At 43.5% G+C, this 18,306-nt stretch overlaps 1 protein-coding gene across 1 annotated transcript in view; it reads right to left on the reverse strand.

Annotated features, from left to right (window-relative positions):
• The window catches only part of RWDD1 (RWD domain containing 1), a 659,575-nt gene that overhangs the window by 288,601 nt on the left and 352,668 nt on the right, over positions 1-18,306 (reverse strand). The window contains exon 4 of the mRNA XM_044063486.1: positions 9,704-9,847. Coding sequence (XP_043919421.1) covers positions 9,704-9,847 — 144 coding nt within the window. The remainder of the gene's footprint in view (positions 1-9,703; positions 9,848-18,306) is intronic.

An 18,306-nucleotide genomic window follows, 5' to 3' on the forward strand; every position in this document is an offset into this window, starting at 1 on the left:
CCACAATGCCAAGTCTAGTCTGCAGAGGGGGTAAGAATGTGTACCCCCCTGCTGCTTATTTATGTAACCACATGAGAGTGGTGTTGTCCGTCTTTACCACTAGTTGTCCTGGAAGAATGTGGTCCTTGAAGGCAGTCAGAGCATTCTGCACATCTAACATTTCCATTTGATTTATGTGCAGGTGCATTTGACTTGGGTTCCATTTGCCCTGAATGCACTTCCCTGCCAGGTGAGCCCCGTATGCATAATCTGATGAGTCTGTTGTTAAGATTTGGGCAGCAGGGGGTAATGTGAATGGTAGTCCTGTTTTGGTGGCAGGCCTCTGCCCACCAAAGGGCCTCTAGGCGTAGGCAAGGTATGACAGGAATCCTTGCTTCTAGACCCTGTGAGTGTTGACACCATAGGCTTTTGAGATACCATTGTAGTTTCCTCATATGCAGCCTTGCATATGGAATTAGAAGAATGCAGGAGGCCATGAACCCCAAGGCTTGCAGTAGAATTAGAAGAATGCAGGAGGCCATGAACCCCAAGGCTTGCAGTATTTGCCTTGCAGACAGCTGGGTTTTTGTGGCCACTTGTTTGAAGTAAGTTGTCAAATGAATCCGTTTCTCTGACGTGAGGAAAGCCATCTGGGAAGTTGTATTCAAGCTTGCTCCCAGGAATATAATTTGTTGACAGGGTACCAGGTGGGATTTCTTTTCGTTTATGGTGAACCCAAAACAAATCAGTACCCTTTGAACAAAGGCCAGATGATTCAAAAGAATGTCCTTGCTTTCTGCCTGAATTAGACAATCGTCCAGGTATGGGTATATCTGAATATTTCTTTGCCTGCAAAATGCAATGACTGGAGCTAGGCACTTTGTGAATACCCTGGGCGCAGTAGATAAGCCAAAGGGCAGTGCAGAGAACTGATGGTGCATGTAGCCTGCTTTGAAGCATAGGCATCTTCTGCAAGACTCCCTGATCGGGATGTGCAGGTATGCTTCTTTTAAGTCTAGTGTTGCCAACCATGCATCCTTGCCTAGCATAGGAAGCAGCTGGTGAAGAGTTAGCATTTTGAATTTTGGAATCATCAGAAAGGTGTTTAGAATAGAAAGGTCCAGGATAGGACGCCAAGTATTACCTTTTCTGGGTACCAGGAAAAGTCTCAAATAGAAACCCTGTCCCTTTTCTCTTCTGGTACCAACTGAATAGCCCCTATGCTTAACAGGGAGAGTACTTGTTTTTGGGCCTCTGGCCACTGATTTGGGGGTAGATCTGGCCACCCGCTTGGTGTTGGTAAGGTGTGGAAGTGAAATATGTATCCTTGGGACACTATATTTAAAACCCATTTGTCCTGGGTAATGAGTTTCCAGTTTTTGGACTGCAGACCAATCTTTCCGCCTAAAGTAGCATTCAGTTGGGAAGTGCTTGGAAGTTTTAAAAGCAAGTAATTGAGACTGTTTTCCATAGGGGGGACTCTTACTACTACCTGATTTAGGTGCGGAAACCCCCCACTGCTTAAGTCTTGTGTGTCCCCTGGGACTGAAACCTGGGGTTTCTGCTGTGTCTGGGTTTGGCTCGAGAAGACCTGGAAGGGGCTGGAAAGGACCAATTCTTAGAGGGCTAGTGCCTACTAAATCTAGGAGGCTGAATTTGTAAGAAATCTTTTAACAGTTTGCATAGATTTAACTATATCTTCCATCTTTTAAAGAAATTCCTCAGCCTTGTTGCCAAACAGGCGATCCTGATTTAAGGAAGCATCCAACAATTTAGCTTCAACATGATCAGGCAAAGATTGCACCTTAAGCCAAGCATGCCTTCTGAGCAAAGACCCAGTAACAGCAGCCCTGCAAGAGGCCTCTAATGAATCAAATCCACATTGCAAAGTATGTTTTCCAACCTGTTCAGCAGAATGCATTAAATCCTGTAATTCTTTATTTACCGCACAGTCAAGAATCAACATCATTTTCTGTTTAAGCAATCCAATAACATGTTGCCGATACTTTAACATATGAAATTGGCAGTTTAAAGCCCTAATGGCCAAGGCTGCAGAAGTGTAAACCTTCTTACCCCATCTATCCAGCACCCTGGAGTCTCTATCAGAAGGGGTAGGATTTTTAGCAGTAGAAGCCTTAATGTCCTTGGGTCCTTGTGAAATAGTCTCTGGATCCGCAATAGGATTTTTAAAAAGGAACTTGTGAGAATCAGGAACCCTGTAATATCTCTCAGGTTTTCTGGGAGCAGGAGGCAAAGAATAAGGTGCCAAACTAGATTCTGAAAAAGCATCAACAATGTCTAGTACAGGAGGAACAGCTAAAGGCCTATACTGAGGCAGGAGTAAGAAATCCCTAAGCCTCTTTTTTGAATCAGAAAAATCCTGGCTTTCTCCATGGAAATGCTCCCTTTCACCAAAAGAAAAATCCTCTGAAGGGGAAGCAGAGGGAATAGAGTCCTCTGCATCAGAATCCTCATAAGTAGATAAGGGCAAACCCAGATCACAAGAATCAGAAAAATCAGAATCCTGGTCAGAAGATTCATAAACAACTTCAGTCCTAGGTCTCTTAAAAAGGGGAGATTGGCTTCCCCTGATTAGAGTTATAAGATCTTCAGCCATTCTTATCATTTGTTTTTTAGGCATAGAGGCCTGAGCATGCGGCCTGGGGGTCAGTTTTTAGGCATGGTTCAAGATTTAGGCCTAAATGATGAAGAAGAAGGCGTCGGTTTAATATGCAAGTCCGTAGGCCTGAATACACCCTCAGAAGCCGGTGCCTGCACAGCAGCTCCGGACCCATCCAAGGTAGAGACATCCGCGGGTTCCATAGTTGAAGCATCTCGCGGCATACCGGACTCCGAATGGGTCTCAGAAGAGGCCTGGGAATCAGAAGTATCGGGTATCAAGTGCCTCGCTGAGTACCGGCGAACTGGCGACTGGCTTAGGAGAAGCGTCGTCGGCAGTTTTGGACCTCGGCGGCCTGTCTCTGTCTTTATCTTTGCATTTTTTCGAAATCCCGGTAGTCGGATGGCTAACCGACGACATTTCTGGATAATTAAACTGAGAACCTAAATATCTAGAGACAAAAATATACCGAAGGCGGATAGTGCACTGATTAAATAAAGCACAAAACTGACAGCAAGGTACGTCGTGGTCAAGGCCTAAGCAAGGAATACAGTACGAGTGAAAATCTTTATGAGGTATTTGCTTTCTACAAGTAATGCAATTATTAACTTTTACTGACATCGGTAAGGAGCAAGAAAAAGTTTCCCCAACGGGGTACTTAGCTTTAGTTGAAGACTTCAGTTCTGAAACTCGAAAATGAAAATTTCAGGAGTCGGCCGACCAGCACTTGGGAACTGCTTCTGCTTCGGGCACCGCACGGCAAGAAAGACTGGTGTAATGGCGTTGGCTGCATGTTTTATACCCCTGACATCATGAAAGAAGGGACAGCAACCGACACAGGACCCAAGACTTTGTTAACCAGGCCGACTGAGGGCTACTGCAATCAGATAACCCAAATGTAATGACCGCAACAGTGAAACACGAAGAACATCAACCCATCATAATGCAGATGGCCTGTCTACAGTTCACAGTTCTCTTACTGATCCCGAAACAGAGGGTTTTAAGTTTTTGTGTGTGTGTGTGTGTGTGTGTGTGTGTGTGTGTGTGTGTGTGTGTGTGTGTGTGTGTGTGTTGGGGGGCACTAGAGCACTGTAACATTTTGTGGCGATTCTCACCAGAACAATGCAACAAAATGATGCAATAAATATTTATATAAAGGCTGCAAGTAGTAAACAACAGTTGCTTTAAGTAGCCAAGTATCATTTTGTACTAGGCACAGAGGATTTCTGCTCTGTTCAGTTACTAGAACCATTTATTCAATTAAATAAAGTATAAAAATAAGTTATGTACTCACCATAACATTCCATCAGAGTAGCTGCTTTTCATTTGTCTTCAACCTGAGGGACTCAGATAGGGCACGGATCCGACTCGGCCATATACTCCAGCATTGGATCCAAAGTCCAAGCTATTCCCCTACCCATAATCCCCCCCTCCTCTCCCTCCTCCCTTCAGACAGAAATTGTTGCAGAAAATCAGCCCCAACCCAAGAGGCAAACAGGGCTATCATACCAAGTATAATCGTATAAAATTCCACCTACGGAAAGCTGGTTAGGACAAGAGGGTCCATAATATTTCAGTCGAGTCTGCTACGCAGCCCAAAAAAGGCAGGGGGAAGGAGGGGCGGCTGAAGACAAAAGAAAAGCAACAACTCAAATGGAACTTTATGGTGAGTACATAACTTATTTATCTGAAGTTGCTGTTTTCATTTGATTCTACCCGAGGGACAGAGTCCCTAGCTACCAACAAAACCTGGGAGGTACCCATGGAAGGATATTCTACAGCACGGCTGAGCCAAACGATGCCCTGCTCCTGGAAAGGAGATCCAGCTTATAATGAGAAATAAAAGTGTGTGACGAGGCCCAGATTGCAGCAGAACAAATATCACCAAGAGAAACTCTGGACCAAGAGTCCACAGAAGTGGAGACTGACCTGGTAGAATGCGCCTGAACCTGTCTTGGTGGAGATAGATCTTTGGCTCAACAGGGCAAAGAAATACACTCTGAAATCCAACGAGCAATGGTAACCTTAGAGACAGGCTTGCCCAAAAAGGGTTTAGAAAAGGAGACAAAAAAGCTGATCTGATTTACGCAAGTTTTTGGTTCTATTCAAATAGAAACAGCGGCCTGTACACGTCTAGTAGTAAAGTTTGTACTCACCTTTATTTTGGAAATTTGGAAAGAAGACTGGCAAATTAATGACCTGGTTAATATTAGATTCTGAAGCCACCTTCACAAGAAAGATGGATTGGTATATGCAAGGATAAGCTATGGAAAACTAGATAAAGAGACTTAATAGATAGTGCTTGAAGTTCAGAAACCCTCTTGGCCGAGGTATCTGCCACCAGAAACGCAATTTTCCATGACAAGAACTACAAGTCTACCAAGGCAGCTGGCTTGAAAGGGGGGGGGGACCAAAGCCTGCAGAACAAAATAAGACCTCAAGGGGGTCTGGGGTCCTGAACTGGAGGCCAAAGGAGAAAGGTTCCTTTCAGAAAGGCCTTACATAGTTTAGCCGAAGCTAAGGAGGCCAAATTTTTGCCCACATGGAAGTTAGAAATTGCCATCATTTGAACCTTAATAGTAGAGAAGCTAGCTTCACGATTAAAAATATCTGCCAAAAAATCTAAAATGGCAGACACTGGAGCTGTGAAGGGATCCATGTGATGCTGAGAAGCTCAGATCAAAAAAGCTTGCATTTGCTGGAGTAGATCTTCCTAGTAGAAATTTTGTGAGCCACAATCAGGATCTTCTTAACAGGAGAAGAAAGCTCAGGAGTCCTGGCTATCACTGAAATTGGAGCAGCCATGCCGTGAGTTTTAGGATGACTAGATCTGGGTGAGAAGTCCCTGATGGGTGTAAAATCAGATCAGGAACAGGATCCAAAGTCCAGGCAGGACACACTATATGAGACCACAGAGTGGGGAACCAGACTTGATGAGGCCAGAAAGGGGTAATTTGGATAACTGAACTCCCCAGCAGTTGAGCTTTCTGAATGAATTTGGGAATAAGGGGAAGCAGAGGATACACAAAGTAGACTGGAGGGCCAAGCATGGACTACAGCGTCTCTGGGGGACTCCCTCTGGTGGGGGATGAAAGCAAAGAACTCGCTGCACTTCGCTTTGGAAGGAGAGGCAAAGAGATTGCAGCAAGGCTGACTACATTTTAAAAAGATCTTCTCTGCTACTGGCTGATTCAGAGACCACTCATAAGAAATCAGAATAGATCACCTGAGCCTGTCCGCCAGGATGTTGGACTTTCCCGGAATGTGCTTCGCTGCATAGGGGATAGGACCTGGTTCCCCCATGTTTGTTGATATGCCAGACCACTGATATATTGTCCGTCTGTATGGCAATAGTCCTCGGAAGAAGCAAGGTATGGAGAGCTTGCAAAGCCAAAAGGACCACCCTCAATCTCGAGGACATTAATATGCAGACTGGTCTCCAGGGCAGACCACATGCCTTGGACCGTCCTTCCCATGCAATGCCAACCTCATCAGAGCAGGAAGGTGTCCATGGTCACTGTGGTTGCTAGAGAGGGAAGAATAAACTGTCAGCCCTGAAGAAGGTCCTAGGATTGGAGCCACCAAAGAAGGGAGACCCTGCAAATACAAGACAGTCGAACAGGATGGGACAGAGGAAGGTCTAGCAGGGACCACAGGACTGCTAAGGTCCACTGCAGGACCCTCATATGAAGGTGCGCAGTTGGGGCAAGGGCAATCATGGCTGCCATGGACCCTAATGCCCGAAGAACCCGCCATGGGAAACTAGAAGAATGTCCTGTACATGACGGCGGAGTGAAGACAGTCTGTCTGGAGGCAGGAAAACTTTGCCTTGTACAGGACTAGTCAGGCCCCTATAAAATCCAACACCTGAACTGGTACCAGTTGGGACTTGGTGAGATTCATGGTAATACCCAGGGACAGGGCTAAATGAAGAAGGTTATCCCTGGTCTGTATTACCCAATGCCTGGAGGGAGCGGAGAGGAGCCAACCAATCATCCAGGTAGGGGGAAGACCTGAAATCCCTGCAGCTGCAAGTGAGCCTCCACTACTGCCGTTACTTCGGCAAACACCTGGGGAGCAGTGGTGAGTCCAAAGGGGAGTACTCTGAACTGAAAATGATTGGCTCCCAGCCGGAACCAGAGAAACCTCCATGAGTGCCTGTCCATCTTGATGTGGTAGTATGTGCCCTGGAGGTCTACTGAGCACATCCAGTCATTCACCTGCAGGAAGGCCAGAATAGACTGAAGGGTAACCATCTGAAACTTTGTCTTGGCAATGGACAGGTTCAGGATTGACAGATCCAGAATGGGTCATCAAGTCCCCAGTTTTCTTTTGCAGCAAAAAGAACTTGGAATAAATGCCCAATCCGGACTGGTCTGGGGGGATGGGCTGGATGACTCGTTTTGCATACAGCCTGGCAATTTCTGCGGCTGCCTCCCTCCGTTGACTGGATGGAACGTCCATGAGGCATCTGGGTGGAGTGGGGGGGGTGAAGAAAGGGGAAGGTGTAGCCTCTGGATATGATCTGCAGAACCCAATAATCATTTGCAATGGACTCCCAGGCTGTTGGGTGCAGAGATAAGCACCCCTCAACTGCCACCAGAGGTGAGCAGTCGGGCAATCCCTCAGGATTGCTGAGTCTGTCTGGGAAAGCATCCTGAGATCCTCAGTTCTTCAGACCCACTCTGCCACGAGGGTGGTGCCCGTCATATCCCCCTCTGCCCCTGGGGAAGATGTATCCTGAGCATCTTGGGAAGAACCCTGAGACTTCCAGAACCACAGCTTCTTGACCCCACGCTGATTCCTTGAGAAGGATCTTATTAGAGTGGAGAAGCGGATCTCGACTGCAGACAAGGTCTTCCCATCCTTCTCGCTCTGAGTTAAAGTATCACGAATCATCTTTCCAAACAAAGTGGAACCATCAAAGGAAGCACTCGTGAAAGACGCCTTGAATGGCTCCAAAAAAGCACAAAGGCAGAGCCAGGCATGTTGCCTAATGGCCAAGCTCGTCCCCGTAGGCACCCTCAAGTAGCATGTGAGAGAAGCCTTATGGATGCATTAGAAACAGAAGGGAGGGCGGCCATATGGGAGGAGGAGACCTTCTTCTTCTCTCAGCAACCTCCTTGACCAGGTCCCTCTACAGTTTGATGACATGTGCCAGGTAATTCAGCTCACATAAGGGAAAAGTGGCCGAAGCGTAGGCCTGCTTCCCAAAATGATCCACTGCCAGAGACTCCCTGTCTGGAGGGTGGACAGAGGACCTCTCATGAGCCAGCTCCTTCTTGGCCTCTGCAACCACCATGGCATCGACTGGGGACCCCTTGGACCTGTGGGGCTTACAGGATGGGGCACTTAGGATCTTATCCGGGTATCTGGGGATAGGCTCAACCATGTCCAGATCCTTCCTGCCCTACAGGAAGAGGCTCCAGTGAGGATTTGGAAGCTTTGGAAAGTTCCAGGATTGGAACAACCTGGGGTGAACTGGCAGCAGGCTGTCCCTGAGGGGGCACGATGGAAGACTCCTGCCCAGAAAAAGAAGCCAGGGGAGAATCTGAGGACGAGAGTGTCAAGGGTCTTGACGGAGCCAAGAGGACCCTCTCCATCATCTCGAACGTCAAAGGCCAGCGGACCCTTGAAGGCAGAACTGTCAGGGCCGTGGCTGGATCCACTGCCCTTGGCACAGAGGGAGGAGCTGGAGCCAAGCCTCCCGGCACCAAAGCCCTGAGGGGAAGGGACTACCCCAAGCGGGACTTATATAATGGTTCAGCCAAGTAACAGCACTCTGGAGACCTCTTCCTAGGCGAATCTCCCTCTTTGGAGCACATTTTCTCTCCATCCCCGGGCTTCTTACCGAGATATTGAGTCCCAGAAGCCAGGGTGGTAGAAGAAGCAGCCTCAGTGGGAGACGAGAGAAGGCCCTTTAAAATAAGCTTATTCCTCCTGTCAATCAAAGCACGGGGGTTGAAGCCCACACAGATCGGGCAGAAAGACTCTAGATGGGCGACTCCCAAACCAACCCAACACAAAGTGTGGGCATTGGGAGGAGGTAGCTTATGCCCACACTGTCCACTTCCTAAAGCCCGGCTTAGGAGTATCAGCCATGGCAGGAAGACCAAACACACACACACACACACACACACACACACACACACACACACACACACACACACACACACACACACAAACACAAGATAGGAAAAGAAAGAGTTTGTTTTTTTGAATACAGAGACTGACGTCGAACACACAAAGAGAGGTAGGGGATAGAAAGACAGAAACTAGAGAGAGAGAGAAAAGAAGAAAATCCAAAAGAAAAAACACTTACAACTCTGGAGCTTGGAGCAATGGAAAACCCAGGCTGTTCGACTAGAGAGCTGCAAACGAAATCTGAGGGAGAGAGGGGCATTGTGGGTAAGGGAGGAGCTGGGCTTTAGATCCGATGCTGGAGTATATGTCTTAGTCGGATCCGTGCCCAATCCAAGTCCCTCAGGTTGAAGATCAAATGAAATCAGCAACTTCAGATCAAGGGTTATAGTCCTACAAAGTTGGTCTCTCATGGGGGGGAACCACATGCCATCAACATCGGTTCTGGCTGGTATACTGCAGTAAAAAGAATCACTGTGGATTACACATATGGAAACCCACACATTTTGCCACAGGGGAATCCAGGCAGAAGACAGCTACTTGAAAGCACCTTAGTGCTTTCAACATTAACTTCTGCTCCATATGGGTATTACTAGACTTTGTGTAACACAGTGTGCTAGTTTGCGAGTCTTAGACTAGGAAAGAAATATGGTATTTTGTACATTTTAGTCTTTTGTTGTTATTAAAGAAAGTTATTTCTTTTGGTGCACATGCTTGCATAAGAAGAGTTAGCAGTACTGACTTTTGTTTCACTTTACACTAAAACTGCGCTTATTTTATGAAACTGTAGATTTTGGTACTTTAATACATCACAGTATATATAATGTAGTTGTGGGACCACAGACTACAAATCAGAGAACTGGTTCTGTGTGTTTTTACTAACAGTGGGCTCATAAAATGAAGCAAAGGCCATCTATAACAACAGTCCGGTACAAACAAATTTAGTGATATAAAATTTCTCACCTTTTCTTTTTCCTCCTCTTCCTTTTCTTTCCGCCTCTTCTCCTCCTCCCTTCTGGTCTTCATCTGATCTACTATTCCATTTAATTTTTCCAGTACAGCTGATACTAAAGTGAATATCATCACCATTCCAAGGTTTTCCTGTACCTGTTTAGAAACGACTATTTTAGAGGAGACAGCAGCATGATATTCAGGTAGATGATACACACAACTGAAACTTATTCCCCTGATTAATAATTACTTTACAAACAATGGTGTATGCTTCTGTTTTCATTTGCAAGTAATATTTTAGTAATGAATCCGGAAGGCAGTGCATACATAAATATATCCCACTTTCTGAACTGTCTGTAATGATGAAAATCACAGTGGTAGCAAATTAAACATAGTAGATCAGACTTCAGTATCCACAGAAAAAGTTTCCAGCTCATCCAGTGAGCTCATGGGTTATCCCCAGGCAAGCTGAAAGATAAACCCCTCCAATAAGTCCTAGGTCTTCCCCTGGGACTCCTCCCATTGAGAAGTACTTGGCATACCTCTCGTGGGAGGCACTGACTGGACATCCTTACAAGGTAGCCACACCATCTCAACTGACTGCTGTCAACACGCAGGAGTAGTCAGTGACTGCGCTCAAGAGATCAACACAGAGTTTATCAATCCATCAAAGAGAGTCCAGCTAACCTATGAAAGAAAGCTGCTTGCAACTGTAACATTAGTCACTACACAAAGCTCATGACACTGGTAAGCAAGTGAACACAGACTGACTGGTAAAATGAGAGCTTTGTTCTAGGACTTTACCCATCCTTCACCATCACCGTATCTGTTGCTGGTCTAATCCTTGAGCCTCCCTACCCTCACTTTTGAGCAAGGCCTCAAGATAGTTAAAATTATTGCAACTGAGGTACTGTTACCCCCTCTTTAGTAGGAATTCCACTTACAAATTGAAAATCCAAGAGAGCTTCTAATTACAAAGAAGTCAATTTACTTTAGCTGCCAGATAGAAAGCATTTAGCCAAACTGCTCCATGCATCTTGAATATTTCGTCACAAAATGTGCAAAATAATGAGAGTCTTCTATTATTTTGAAAACTGCTAATATATTACCAGCCAAACTAGGAATCCTTGTTAAGCAACATCTGCAAATAACCCACTTTATATGTACATACCCTTGCAGGACTAGTAGTAACTTTGTCATTTGTTTGTAATACAAGAACAGCTGATATAATTTTGAAAATCTGCAAACATTTAGTTTATTAGGGGATATATTAGGAAATAAATGTCACCATCATCACCACAATTAAAAGGATGTCACAGCATATGCCGACAAGCAACGTAACTGCAAAGAATTTTGCTGTGATGGGGGATGCAGAAGTGAAAACCCCAACGGCAATTCATTACCGAAAGCATACCGATAGATCATCAACATAAAAAAAAATAACCAGCAGGTAAATGAAATTTATCACATTCTTAAAGTTATCAATGACCTGATTCTGCAGCCAACCAGGTGAAAGTGTGTGTGTGTGTGTGTGTGTGTGTGTGTGGGGGTCAAAACTGCTATTGGAGTTTCTAGCTTGAACACCAGTATCCATATGGTTATGTCATCATATCAATGACAGTACACCTGCACTGAATTTCCAAGTATATGGCAATCCTCAGTTGTTGACAACTAACCAATTAATGGAAGTAAAGCCCCATAAATGTCTGGGTACAAGGGACTGTGTTTCCTGACAGACATTTGTATGTTTACTGAACACTCAATCAGGTTTTGCATTAAAGTCTGACAAGATGGTCCATGAGCAGCCTTACTATATTTTTGTAGATTACAGTTACTTCAAGAACCTTCACAGAGCTGTATTATTTCTTGTGGGCAGACTCTTGCCTACACATTCTTAACATTTAATAAGCATCCCCTCCCCCCAGTGGATGAAGGATTAATCCATGATGGTGACAAAGTAAAATTCCAATATGAAACCTATCCTGAATCCAGACTGGGAATTCAGCATGAGATTTTGCAGATGTGCATACACATGTCTGGGCTGCAATCTCACATGTTTTAAACGTTTCTAAACTCAGAATAAACAGCAGAAGAGGCAGCAGTCCTGGTGGAATGTGCTCTTCTGTATACTGGACGTAATAAAAGACAACACAAACCAGCTATCTGGACAGGATCTGCTTGGTCACAAGCATACCTGGTCAGCCTTCAGTCTTTTTCTTACCCTTTATGCTCCCCATATTTTATACATGTCCCCCACACACATCCCACATACACAGCATGCAAGCCTTTGCCCTTTGTTCTGTATACAGGCAGTAGCAGCTAACAGACTAGATTGAATGAATCAGAAGACACCAATACAAAAATGAGGGTTTTGTTATTCTGCCCTAGTCTTGTAAATCACTATGAATTGCCTCAAAATATTACAGCTTTATTACAGCGGACTTTTAAGAAACAAGTCTGCTGTAATTCATTGATAAAAAGGGGGGTGGATGAATCAGCTAGTTCAAAGTGTGCCAAAGTAATTTTTTTCTGACACAAACTTCAAGTTTCAGTCTGGTTAGAACACAAGAATGGAAGGCTTCAGGTACAGAATCCAATCGGAAAATACTCTTCTGTACGGTATACTGAAATTTGTAAAAATACCAGCATGCAACCAGAAACTGAAGAGAGGTGTACTCTAATGAAAAGTGAGACAAATATGTCAAAAACAAAATACAAGTGCAATATTTCAGGAAATGTGCTAGATCTGGGGTCAGAATTATTTTCTACCCAGAACGATCAAAAAACCTTTTATTGGGCTAAGAGTGATTTCTCTGTTAAAGATCTCCTCTTTTATTTTAATATGTGAATACCTTCTGAAGACAGTGACGCACTGCTCAGGGATGAAAAGCAAATATTTTATGCACAAGGAGACACATTTCAAGTTTGGCTACTAACAACAATTGCTGCTGCAACAACTGTATTGTCTTGTGAAAGGACATTACAGAGATGAACAACAAATTAATTTGTGAAGCTCAGCTGCTTGGCCATCTGGTTGTCATAGGAATCAGGTATGCTCCATCTCTGCTCAGAGTAGTACTTTCCAGGTCAAAGAACACAAAGAAAAGCATGAAGTATATGGTGTGTCCACAGAAAGGAGATCATCCATCTTTCAGACCAGAGAACAGCACCAAAGGTAACAACATTTCTAGACCTGATCAGTGTCTTTTGTTGCAGTTTCCTGTCAGACTGCTATTTACTGCTCTCCACAGTAAGTCTGCCAAAAAGTTGTTCTTGCCTCTTAACTAATGTTCTTCAAGATTCAGTCTGTAATCCACTGCCCATTCCCAAGTGTTTGATGCTTTCTTTCATGGTGGTCAAACACAAACACAATTTCCTACTTATTTGTTCAGGAACCACATTGCTGTTGCACTGTTTACTTGAAGGGTCCCTTGAAGGCCAAAAGCAAGTCTCTCTTTTTTCTGGGGTTGATGTGCATAGCATGTTCTCTTGATGACAAATGCCTTGAAGCCTGTAAGCCTCCAAGTGAACTATTCATATATGGCCTGAAACATCTATCATCAGGAGCTGGATAGGTACTGGGAGATGAGAAATGCATCTCTAGAAATACTTCTGAGGTCTGTCCACCAAGTAAGCTCTAGTAACTGCTGGAAGACTTGCATATGCAATTCTAGAGATCTGTAGCTTGCTTCTATATTTTTCACTGACCTTGCATTTGGTGTCACAGAGATGCATGAAGAGAGTTCTCTGGTACTATTACATACTTAATGCATGTTGTTCACCCTCCTGCTCATTGATACTTGTTCTTCTGGCCACAAGTGGACAATGTCGCTGATTTATGATGATGATCACCCATGTTAGATACACACTCCATGCAAATGGATTTTGTACTTTCACTATGCTGCTAACTGCCTGTTCATAAAATAATTCTGTGGCAATGGAGGGGGACATCACTATATGTTATATGTGTTCAGACAACATTGTTTGAATATGGCTTTTATGTACACTAGTGAGTTCTTGCTTCATCAGAAGGGCATGTACACTACAAAAGAAAAACATAACTCCTGTCATCCCCGAGTTACTTTTGGGATGTTCTTGACTCATACTACAGGTACAATCTGCCTGGTCACAGACACCTGTATATTATTCAGCACACAATACACGTTTGATATGCACTCCATGCAAAGCCGTTGTCCCAGTCATACCTATAACCCTGCTCCCCTGAGAGATAGTGTGTCCATCAGTTACACTAACAGAAGACAGTACACTAACCCACCTCCATCCTTGGCTAGAGCTTGCTGGAATAATGCCATCTAAGATCAAAACTGATCCTTGCGGTGTGCCCTTTACCATTGAGAGTACATCTAACACTAATGGAAGACAGTGCGCTTATCCACCTGCAGCCTTGGCTAGAGCTCTCTGGAATCCTGCCATCTAAGACCGAAAATGAATCTTGCGGTGTGCCCTTTATCAGAGAGTACATTTTACACTAACAGAAGACAGTACACTCACCAATCTCCATCCTTGTTTAGAGCTTGTTGGAATCCGGCCATCTAAGACTGAAGTGATTCTTGCGGCGTGCCCTTTACCATTGAGAGTACATTGTATGTCTTCTGTTACACCACCAGTATATTTCTGAGAACTGTTTTTTCCAAGTGGAAGTTTTTTGGCTAAGGTTGTGGTAGCATACTACTCTCATTGGTCCACTTCCTTCTAGCCCACTGCTTGCTAATCATCACCCACTACCAATAGGCTGTGTTATGTTTTATGTTCAAAATTATTTCTTTTTATAATTCTTGGTTTCCACTCCCCTACATTTACCTGCACTACTTTGGCTAGATCTCCCAGTTAACTTTTTACATTTTCTTCTTAAGAACACAACTCACTATCCTACATTCCCTCGGTTAACCTTACCTGAATTTACAAATGGTTGCTAGGTTTTCATCAAAGTTTCCCGTTTCTCACAAACCATCCCACTCCATTCGCCATTGCTTCACTCTGGCTCACTCTTCTCCCCTGCCCTACCCCCATTCCCACCCACCCCGGGACACACCACCCTTTATACCTATTCACATTTTCCACTCCTCCTCCATTCGCCATCGCTTCACTCTGGCTCACTCTGCTCCTCTGCCCTACCCCCATTCCCACCCACCCCAGGACACACTACCCTTTATACCTATTCACATTTTCCACTCCTCCTCCAGCACCTCCCCTTCCTCCCTACTGCTACCAACAGCAACCTACTCTGCTCCTATAACTATATCCCACCCCCTCCTCCTACAGTTCATACAACCTACCTGGTGAACTCTTTCTTACCTGGTGAACTCTTTCTTACTTCCACTTACTTGTACACATTTCTTGTACACACACTTCTCATAATGTTACTACATCTCTTGTTCACTCTCCTTCTGCTATTCCTATCCTGCTCACCTTAGATCATCCACAAATAAACCCACTTCATCTCCTTCCCACAACTGCTCACTTTAACTCACATGCTGAAACACATTACTTTTCTACACATATCCTCCACTCTCTTTCCTGCCACCAACCTTACCCTCCCCAAAATTAGAATCCCCCCACACATAAGTATAAAGATTACTTCCTTCACTGCCTCAAAGCAATATTACTCTACCCATGTAACACTTTACATTTGTCTGGTAATATTCATCCAAATCCTGGACCTGATAGTAATCCACCTTTAACTCCACTTACAACACAATCAGTACCCCAGCCCTCTAACTCCACCTCTAAGCATCTATCCTTATTTTCCATCAACATCCATAGTACTCTCAATAAAACAAGTGAATTTCACACTTGGGTAGCCCAATACTCTCCCAATATAATATCTATATCAGAAACCTGGCTTAAACCATACATCTCAGATAAAGAATTTCTCCCTCCTGGATACAATATCCTACTTCGAGATAGAACAACCAAAAAAAGGTGGAGGTGTTGCCTTAGTTTACTCCGACAAACTCATCTTTTTGCCTTATCTAACCCTCCTCCTTCATTTCACCCAGCTGAACTCTAACTGCCAACTATAAACTAAATGACAACAAAAATCGTAAGTATTGTTGCAATCGATATTCCACCTGGTGATAATATATCTCTTTTAGAACAAATCCTCTCCTGGTCCACTAATAACATTACAAATGAAACCATCCTACTAGGTGATGTAAACATTAATTGGCTATCACTAACTACAGCCTGTCCTAGTTCCAGCATAAACTTGTATGTTTTTTTTCTCAGCTTATCTCAACTCCCACCTATTTTAACAAGCCAACTAACTCTTCATCCATCATCGATAGGATTCTAGTCTCCAATCCTAAACTCTACCACCACCCTCAATCTCTACCTGACACAATTAGCGACCACTCCCCTATCTGTGTCTAAAGATTCTCCACCCACCTTCCTAGACCTTATAAACTCAGAATGCTGAAGACTATCCAATTTCCATCCAGACTCATTTAATAACATTCTTTCATCTATCAACTGGTCCTTCCTTTATAACCTACCACGTGATGATGCAGTTCAACAATTTAACACAATATTTCTAAATACTCAGCTCTCTCGCACACCTAGAACAAAAACAGTCAAATATTGATGTTTCCCATGGCAAACCCAGTCTACACACTCATTAATACAAAAAAGAGATAATGCATGGAAGCTCTGGACTAAGACCAAAGTACCCATTCACTACCAAACATATAAGGAACTATGTAACATCACCAAAAAACAACTAATCCTTGACAAAAACATTTTTTTTATAAACCTCAAGCAATACACAAGAGAAACCCCCAAATATTCTGGAATACTATCAATCAAAGCATATACCCAGGAAACCCCTCCACTCCTAATCCCTGCCCTAATAATACTCCACAAGAGACTGCTTCCATCTTTAACTCTTACTTTATTGATACAATTAGTAAACTCATGCAGACATCAGATTCAACTGAACCCTTAAACTCTTCCATCCCTCAAACTCAGTAACCCCTTCTCACAAACTACAGCAAAAATCTCCTCAAACTGAAACCCTGTTCTACATCAGTAGATAACATACCCCCCACTCTGCCTTAAGGTCACTGCCAATTCTATAGTTTATCCAATTTCTACCCTCGCACTGCTCAAATTAGTGAATCCACTGTCCACTCTCTGTGGAAACAATTCTATACAATACCCCTCCACAAAGGTGGAAACTGTATTGAACTTTCTAATGACCTACAGCAATACTATCCCCTCTCTCAAATATACTATAAAAGTGCATACATGAACATATCTTAGACTATCTCATCCTAGAAAACCTACTTTCACCTACACAACAGCCCTTACCTCCTTCACACTCTATCACCCTAGCTAGAGATAGTAACAAGCTGGTCTCCTGTCTATTTCTAGACCTTTCCAAAGCTTTTGATACCATCTTTCACCACAGCCTTCTGTCCAAACTCACTAACCTTAATCTCTCCACTGCTACTACTTCCCGGTTTCAAATCTTCCTTTTGCAGCAGACAAGCTGTCAAATGGCTTTCCTCTGTCACCCTTTCTCCCCATTAAGATGCGAGTTCCTCAAGGATCAATACTTGGTCCCTTAATTTTTAACATCTTTATAAATCAACTTCACACCTCCTGTCCCCAATCACACCTCATACAATATGCTAGTGATTCTACAGAAATCACTACTTCTGATACACTCTCTGACCTTCACACCCTTACTCAAAAGTCTTTCAATCTCATTAAAAATTGGCTCTCCAATAATCAACTTATATTCAACCCTAAAAAGACTAAACTTCTACTTTTCCATCCTAAATCACTGTTCCACAAGGCCACATTTACCATAACATCCCTTAACAACACAACCATTAAAGTCAAAACCCACACTAAGCTTCTCGGTGCCATCAGATATGACCAACTTAAATCTGACCTACATCTGTTTCAGTGCATCAAGAAAACCCATCAAAAATCTGGCTTACTATACAGAAATAAAAAGTTCTTATCAAATAAATCTAGACTGACACTCACCCACACTTCTCTCCTCCCTGTCTTCTATAGTTCACAAATATTAACTAAGTTACAATCCAATCTCCTCTCCAAACTAGAAACCACGTATAATAAAGTAGCCAGATTTGCTTCTAACCAGCCACCTAAAATCTCATCACTGTCTTGTTCTTAAGACACTAAACTGGTTATAATTCTCTCATCATCTTCTTCTTTCTCAACTTTCTATCATCCACTCCATCCTGTATAAACCCTTCTCCTGCCCTGACATCTCATCTTTAGTCACCCTCTATACACCATCCAGAACTCTTAGGAGCTCTGATCAATATCACCTAGAAATTTATAAACTCAAAATATGTTGTGGACAAAAATTGTATAGCTACTTACCAGTTCTATCATGGAACAAGCTCCCCTTGTCTATAAGACAAATAAACCAGACTCAAGAATTCTAGAACACTCTAAAACATCACCTAAATCTACCTGGACTTGTCAATGTAAAAATCCTCCCTGAATATCTTTATTTCCTCCACCCTACCCTATTCCTCTCATTTTCCTATTCTCCTTCTATATACTCTCTCAGTTACTTCCTCATCTTCTCCCATTTAGATCAACGTACACCTTAA

Source organism: Protopterus annectens, chromosome 1.part0 (assembly GCF_019279795.1).
Source record: "Protopterus annectens isolate FY-2018-M chromosome 1.part0, PAN1.0, whole genome shotgun sequence".
Classification (NCBI taxonomy): domain Eukaryota; kingdom Metazoa; phylum Chordata; order Ceratodontiformes; family Protopteridae; genus Protopterus; species Protopterus annectens.